The following is an 8263-nucleotide window of genomic DNA, read 5'->3' as shown; positions in this document are numbered from 1 at the left end:
AATGGAGTGGGCAGGAGCTGAGGGTTAAGGCTGCCTCTCCCCATCCCACACACCCCCAGCAGAAGTACTAGATGAAGACCAGGGTGGAGAGGCAAGGGGCTATGTCAGATTTTTCCATTTTCAGAATCCTAGTCTGGCTGCAGGTTTGTGCCAGGAGTAAAGGCTGCTGGGAGGGGCAGCCGGAGGAGGGAGGTGGAGCTGAGTGACTCACAAGATGAGTCACAGATCCAGTTATAAGCACAGAAAGAGGCCAAGGTCCTTCCCACCCCCATTCCTCTTAACTGCTACCAGCCAGCTTCTGTTGCTCTTTTCTACTGCCCCTTACCCACTTGGCCAATGCAGGAGGTGGCACGGAGAAAGTCTACATGGGGACATCGTAATATTTTGTTACCCAACCAACATATGGAGGCAAAATACCCTGTGATTTGCAGACGGGGTGTCTGCAAAGTAAAAAAGACAGAATGCCTGCATGACTCATCCAAATCTATAGTTGAAAGGCCTGGAGGGAAAGAAGGAAATTAGAAAAATCTGGAGTGCAGGTGATTCCAGGCCGGGAAGGGGCTTCTAATTCTGTCTTCTCACCTGTGGCTGTACGTCTGGGGCACTGACTCATTGGAGAAGGAAGACACAGAGGCCGGGCACGGTGGCTCATGCCTGTAATCCCAGCACTTTGGGAGGCCAAGGCTGGCGGATCACCTGAAGTCAGGAGTTCAAGACCAGCCTAGTCAATATGGTGAAACCCCGTCTCTACTAAAATACAAAAATGAGCTGTGCATGATTGCGGGTGCCTGTAATCCCAGCTACTTGGGAGGCTGAGATGGGAGAATCGCTTGAACCCAGGAGACGGTGGTTGGAGTGAGCTGAGATCGCACCACTGCACTCCAGCCTAGGCGGCTGAGGGAGACTCTGTCTCAAAAAAAAAAAAAAAAAGAAAAGAAAAAAGAAAGAAGACTCAGAGTCCAGAGGTGTCTGAGTAATTCAGAGACAGTCATCTCTGAAATACTCTTTACTGAGGAAAAAAAAAAAAAAAAGTGACTGGAACCTTGGACACGTGGCTAAAAGGAGTAAGAATGGCAAAAGCTAGGTTCTCAGAACACATTCAAAACCAGCCTCCTTCTTTTGGGCTCAGTATCCCCCTGCAGATATACAACATGAAGTCACTGCTAATTCTTGTTTGTCTGTGGGCCTCAGTTTTGCTTGATAGAAAAAAAAAAAAAAAAAAAACCAAAGCTGAGCTAATAGAAGCATGGCCCTCTACAGCACTGAGTTTAACACCATCCCCACTCCTTAAAAAGACTGAATCTTTAAAAAAATCTTTGGATATAATCTTTTTATTTTGTTGATAAAAACCAGTATGGAGGAAAGACTTCTGGTTAACTCTTGTAACTTTCAATAAATGCAGCATAGGTTAAGGAAGATGCAGAGGCCTAACCTACAGTAATACTTACTCCACTGGAGATGGGGCGGAGAGCATAGCAGGGAGGGAGTAGCACTGTCTAACATCAAAAAGGGAAAAACAAGAACCCTGAAAATCTCCCCTCTCCATTAAAAACTTCAGTAGGTACCCCAGTTGCCCTGGATTAAAGGAACTAAGTGCACTTAAATGTAAGCCTGAGAGATATATCATCCCTCACTTGGGGTTAAAGGGTCTACCTTCCCCCTTCACTCACACACCCCTCCTTAACTAAGCAATTTTTCTGCCCATTTCCAGTGCAGGCCATATGTCCCTTCTTTCCTTCTGTCTAACCCAGTAACGACATGGGCTTGCCTCTTCTATTCCCTCATCCTCCCAAAATACCACAAACCAAGCTGAATCTATATTAATTTCCCAGGCATTATTCCTTCACCTCCCCCCATCCCACCAAGTCCCTCCCCAAAAGAATGAAGCAAAACAAACTTCACTATCTCCTATAAAAAATATCCATTGTCTCAGGGTCTCTCATCCTTAGAATGGAGAGGTTTTTCAATGCCTCAATAAATAGTTACCTTCCCAAATAAAAAAAAATAATTTATTTCTTAATAAAAAGCTATAAGGCCGAAAGCCCCATTTTACCATATTCACCCCACACCACCCCTCAAAATTTCCATCTTTTTTTATTTGAAAATAAGGCAAAAGGAATTGGGATTGGCTAACTTATAAATAAAAACAAACATGATACAAGGTTTTTTGTTCATTTGTCCTCAGTTGTTAAAAACAAAAGTATTAACTAGAATCTAACAACAGATCAAATCCAAACACAGCAGTCCAGTGGAGAATCAAACTTTTCCGGCTTTATTCTCTGGGAAAACCCCTGGTCTGTTTTCATTCCTATTGGTCCAGGCCAGCATCCTATGATATGGAGGCCTAAATTAGGAAAGCTAGGTGAGCTGTGCAAATTCAGTGTGTCTGAGCCACCTGTTGTTGTTTGGTGTGTGATGGGGGTGGAGGCACACACAGTGGTGTTCTCACTAGTGTTGTTCAAATCACAGAAACAGGGACGTAGCTAGGGTGAGGTGAGTAAAGCACTCACCTTGGACACAAAATTTAACGAGTGCCCAAAAACCCAATAACCAAGATAAATACTATTTTAATGCAGCATTTTTTAAAAATCACAATTAATGTAAAAAAAATCTATGATGGACAATGTGTTAAAATTTAAATTAAAATGATTCATCCCTATACTTACTCAATTCAGTCCCACTTCCCTCCTCCTAATCTCAGTCCTGTCAGATCCTGTAAGATTTCACTATTTTACTCAACATAAATTTTTTGCACTAATTTTTTAAATACTGCATTTTTAAAAGTATCTTGATTAATTAGTTTTATAGTAACCCTTAAATTTTGCACCTTAGGGGAGTGCTCATCTCATACCAGGTTCCAGACCTGCTTAGACATATACACATCCCTTCCTTTGGAATCTCACTGCTTCTTTAAAACAAATCTATTTTCAAAGAAAAAACCCTAAGAATTAATAGCCATAGGAAATTATTAAATCAGATTTGGAAAATAGGTGATTTCTGAGTTTGTTGAGGAGAAAATAACCTTTCTAAACCGTGAGCATTTCCAATGAGGACAATCTTGACTGGCTACCGAGGAGGAAAACACACACACATATATGTACGCACACATGCGCATGCATGTATGCACAACTGCTTTAGATCAAATGTGGGGATTACGTCCCATGGGATAGGTTATGAGTACATACCTCAAAAGAGAAATCCAAACACAGAAAAACAGCCCCAGTTAATACTCTGGACACATAAGTACACTTATTCTCCTTCTTCACATCCACCCGGGAGTGTATACAATTGCATAGTTGACTTTTTTTTCCCGGAAAATAATATAAAGAAAAAGGAAAATTGGCCCAGGATAGGTCTTCTGGTTTAAAGCTCTTAGAAATGGCTCTGGCCAGAGCATAGGCTGTTTAGACTTGTGCTTTGTGCAAAATGTGAAGGAGCTCCCCCTCCTGTGTCCACATCCCCACTCCCAGCCCCTAGAGAACAGGGATGGGTCAGGGAAAGGGAGAAATCTAAAGACAGATCAGCTCATTGGGAGTCATCTGTGCTCTGTGGTTATAGTTCACTAAAATATATTTCTCTAACTACCTTTTTATAAATTGCCCCTATATATTTCAACATCAGTCCTAATATCAAAAATATCTCTTCTTATAAAGTATTTTTAATTATTTTAATAAACTAACCACAGATTAAGGTCAGCTATGGCTTAACAAAAGAAGCCGGGATGTTAAGTTCATTCTCCAAAAGTAGAGCAAAGGGAGAAAGAACCACTTAAGTAGGAGAAAAAAAATCATTTCTTAAATGTTTTTGCTTGCTGGGGTCTTTTCCTTAAAAAAAAGTCAATAAAATAAGTTGCTTTCTACAGAAACGCAGCAGCCATAAAGGATTGTAGTGCTCTACTTAGGTTTTTGGTTTTGTTTGAAATAGTCTGGCTAAAATGTCTGTCCTCCCACCCCTCCCAAGGTGCGCTCAAACCCCAATGTATGGTTATTGCCGTGGTTAAAAAATAGATCAGTTCTGTCCCAATTCACCTGGAGAAAATGCAACACGCACGACTGCTATTCTCACCACGCTCTTCCCTTTCCCACTGGGAACTTAAACAAATACAATTAAAGACTTAGATGAGGAAAAGATAGGGGGTAATCAGCAATCTCTTCTCAACTCGTCTCAAACTGAAACAGGTGACAGATGACTGCTTGGAAGGAAATAAAGCTTAAGAGGAAAACGATTTCCCTTTAAGTTCCTCCCTTTCCCATCTAAACAAACGGATTTAAACTACCCCCACCTCCTAACAGGCACCCATGAGGACACATTACTGCCTTGTCTTTCCAGATCCTTCAAGGAGAAGAATTTATCCAACCTTAATTTCTATCTTAATTCAAATCAATAGCAAATATGTCCAATTTCCCACTTCCCCTCCACACCTCTCACTCCACCACCATGTGCTTTTTCCCAACCTAAAGAACTTTGGTTTTCTTTTATTGACTGAGAACCTCCTTTGCCCATTCCTCCCCAAGACTTCTGCCCACCTCCCACCCCCACACACCAAACCTTCCCCTGCTACTTTCTCTTAGGTCCTTGGATGGGACCCAGGAGGTTGTAAGACAGAATCGCCATCTTTCCCCCTTGTACCTCAGTCTCATCAAGTCAAGCTCTGCAGGGGAATAGTACAGCCCCTGGGGCGCCATCCAGCCCCGACCTGCTCTTGCCAGCCTGGCAGCACTCCTGTGCGCACACACTTAAAAGTTTCCAGGCAGGCTCCCACAAACATTACTGCATTTGCCCCATCAACATGGGGACTGTGTTCTTGATGAGCCAATTAGTTGAGCTTAACTTTGTTTAGCCTCCTTGCCCTTCAATGTTCCACCCGTTCAGAACCTGTGCACCAGGAGCTCCCCATCCGGTTCCCGCTCCCTCCTCCTCAGTTCTTCCCTGTAACAACAGGAACAGAAGTTGTTTGTCTCAGGGTGTCCATAGAAGCTGCAGTTCGGTTGTTTGCATTTGGTCTGGGTTGGGGGAAGCCCCCGGAGACCTCCAGCCCATCCATCTGGCTCAGGGGGCTCTCTGTAGCCATTGCTATAGGAATTGGCCACTCGGTAGGGGGGTGGTAACAATGTACCCCTGTGAACTCCATCCTTAGAGTGGCTGCCTGGCTCCAGAGAAGGGATGCTGTCCTGATGGGGGTAGGGTCGCCCAGGAGGGCACTGTCTGGGGAAGGTGGCATATGGTGGTAGGCCCCCGACACATGGACCTCCTGCCAATTGCCTCCGGGGTTCCTGGCAGTGGACTCCACCCCCAGAAGGCCGAGGGATAGTAAAGCCCCCAGGGTAGCCAGTAGAAAATGCCATTGCCTTGGACTCTGTTGGGGGACTGGTCGGCTGCTCTTCCCTAGCATCTGGCTCTGGCTTTTTGGCTGGAGGAGGGCCACCCCCTATTCCTCCATTCATGATCTTCCTCTCTGCCTCCTTCTGCTTCTGTTCTGCCAGGAATCTCTCCTCAGCATCAGAAAGGTAGCGCTGGATCATCTCCTCCTGATACTGGTGACGGTGACCCATCTTCAGGGTTCCAACAAAAATAAACTTCCCCTCCCCTTGCATGGCAGTCCTCAGAATGCTCAGGCTCTGCATCACCTCCTGGCTATACTTGCTCCCTCCGTTACCAATAGACTCAGCTGGGGGCTTCTCAGACACAGGCCCATCCCCAGCTGCCTCCTCCTTGCCACCCTTCCAGCTCTTCAGTGCGTTTTTCTTCTTCTTCTCCAGTGTCTCAGTGCCGCTGCTTCCCCCCGACCCTGTCCCCACCCCTCCAGGCTTCGACCCCTTGCTGTGCATCAGGCCCCCCATGTTCTTCTTGAGCTTGCTGCCCAAGGTTTTGCCAAAGCTGCCCAGTTTGTTAGCTACAGAATCTGCTCTCTTCTTTTCCTTCTCCCGATCTCGCTTTGACTTCTCCTTCCGCCGGCCGCCCTCGTTGCTGGTGGAACTGCTGCCAACTGACTCCTTGTCTGAGTCTCCAGACTCAGGAGTGGACCGGGGCTCATCTCCAGCTGAGGCAGTGGGGGACTCAGGCTGGGCCAGAGGAGCCTGGAAGAGACAAGAACACTGTTGACAGTTATCCCAGCAGCCCGGGATGGGGGAATCCCCCAGGGACTCTAGCCCATCCATCTGGCTAAGGGAGCTCCCTGCAGTCATGGCTATAGAAATTAGCCAGGTAGAAGAAGGGTGGACACCTATGAACTCCGTCCTTTGTGTGACTGCCTAGTGACTGCCTTGCTCCAGAGAAGGGCTGCTGTCATGATGAGGGAAGGGTCACCTAGGATGACACTGTCCTTCCTGGGTTCCAGTCAGTCAGCTTTCTCCCCCACTGCAATCTGACTCCCTTCTGTAATAAGGAGATAGTAGAATGAAGCCTTTCTGTTCATTTAGAACAACGAGCAACCATATGATATGTGGCTTCTGGGTGAGAGGCCCAGGCACTAGAATGTTCTTCATTATAAATTTCTCTATGCCAAATTCTGCTCAAAACTAATCTCAAGAAAGTCTTGACTAATCAAAACTAACCAAGTCTAGCCACTTTGTATCCCCTCAACTTTTATACATTCCGCATTGGAGTTCATCAATTTGCCCTTACTCCTGTGCTCCTGTTCTAACTCAGAGCCCACTGAATTATGAGCTCTTTAAGCTACTCCGTCTCCTAGTGCCCAAAACAGAGGTCTATCTACAGAAGTCTTAGGACAAAATAATGATCATCTCAAGTTCAACAAAGAGTCCTGAAAACCTTTCTTAAAGAATATGTTAAGCCAGGCGTGGTGACTCATGCCTGTAATCCTAGCACTTTCGGAGGCCGAGGTGGGCGGATCACCTAAGGTCGGGAGTTCCAGACCAGCCTGGCCAACATGGAGAAACCCTGTCTCCACTAAAAATACAAAATTAGCTGGACATGGTGGTGCATGTCTGTAATCCCAGCTACTCAGGAGGCTGACACTGGAGAATCGCTTGAACCCAGGAGGCGGAAGTTGCAGTGAGCTGAGATCGCACCACTGTACTCCAGCCTGGGCAACAAGAGCGAAACTTCATCTCAAAGAAAAAAATACAAAAATTAGCTGGGCATGATGGCGGGCACCTGTAATCTCAGCTACTCGGGAGGCTGAGGCAGGAGAATCGCTTGAACCCAGGAGGTGGAGGTTGCAGTGAGCCGAGATCGTGTCACTGCACTCCAGCCTGGGCGATAAGAGCAAGACTCCATCTCAAAAAATATATATATGTTTCAGTATCAGATAACAGAGCCTGGCTGGAGAGGAGATGTGCAAAACAGGAGACTAACGGTTTTAAAAAAGCAGGAAAGGGCCGGGTGCGGTGGCTCATGCCTGTAATCCCAGAACTTTGGGAGGCCAAGGTGGGTGGATCACCTGAGGTCAGGAGTTCAAGACCAGCCTGGCCAACATAGTGAAACCCCATCTCTACTAAAAATACAAATATCAGCTGGGTATGGTGGCACACATCTGTAATCCCAGCTACTCGTGAGGCTGAGGCAGGAGAATCGCTTGAACCCGCGAAGCGGAGGTTGCTGTGAGCCAAGATTGTGCCACTGCACTTCAGCCTGGGTGACAGAGCAAGACTTCCTCTTAAAAAAAAAAAAAAAAAGGCAGGAAAGCCCAGGCGCGGTGGCTCACGCCTGTAATCCCAGCACTGCGGGAGGCCAAGGCAGGCAGATCATCTGAGGTCAGGCATTCAAGACCAGCCTGGCCAAGATGGCGAAACCTGCCCTCTACTAAAAATACACAAATTAGCTGGACTTGGTGGCGCATGCCTGTAATCCCAGCTACTCAGGAGGCTGAGGCAGGAGAATCGCTTGAACCCAGGAGGCAGAGGTTGCAATGAGCCAAGATTGTGCCATTGCACTCCAGCCTGGGCGACAGAGCAAGACTCCATCTCAAAAAATATAAATAAATAAAAAATACAATAAAAACAGGAAAAAGTGTGTTTGGAACTTATTTGACAGCTTCTAGTTACTTCTAACCTTGAATTGTAAGCCACCACTCAGAATAGATTCAGAAGGAAACCATCCCAGATCTCCTCGTTCTGTCACTGAAAATGAAATGCAGACACACCAGGGTAGATATGGGAGAAGTCTTCACCTGTGCATCAGAGGACAGTGGGATCCACTTCACATTCATGTAGCTATGCAGCAGATGCAATTTGACCTCTAGGGACAGAATTACACTATGAAAAAGAGAAAAAAAAAATTCACTGTGACCTTTCAAAAGCAA

General features: G+C 46.0%; 1 protein-coding gene across 3 annotated transcripts in view; it reads right to left on the bottom strand.

Annotated features, from left to right (window-relative positions):
* Window positions 1-1315: 1315 nt before the first annotated feature.
* The window catches only part of OTUD7B (OTU deubiquitinase 7B), a 73505-nt gene continuing 66557 nt past the window's right edge, over window positions 1316-8263 (bottom strand). For 2 of the 3 annotated variants that reach the window (XM_005542019.5, XM_073996733.1), the window contains exons 11-12: window positions 8132-8216; window positions 1316-6077 (exon numbers count right to left, since the gene is read on the bottom strand). In XM_005542019.5, the coding sequence (XP_005542076.2) occupies window positions 4869-6077; window positions 8132-8216 (1294 nt within the window). In that variant the 3' untranslated portion in view covers window positions 1316-4868. The remainder of the gene's footprint in view (window positions 6078-8131; window positions 8217-8263) is intronic. The other variant, XM_073996735.1, reaches the window with a different exon arrangement.

The sequence above is a fragment of the Macaca fascicularis genome, chromosome 1 (genome assembly GCF_037993035.2).
Source record: "Macaca fascicularis isolate 582-1 chromosome 1, T2T-MFA8v1.1".
Classification (NCBI taxonomy): domain Eukaryota; kingdom Metazoa; phylum Chordata; class Mammalia; order Primates; family Cercopithecidae; genus Macaca; species Macaca fascicularis.
Note: the sequence above shows the minus strand (reverse complement) of the source record. Positions and strands in the feature narration are given on the sequence as shown.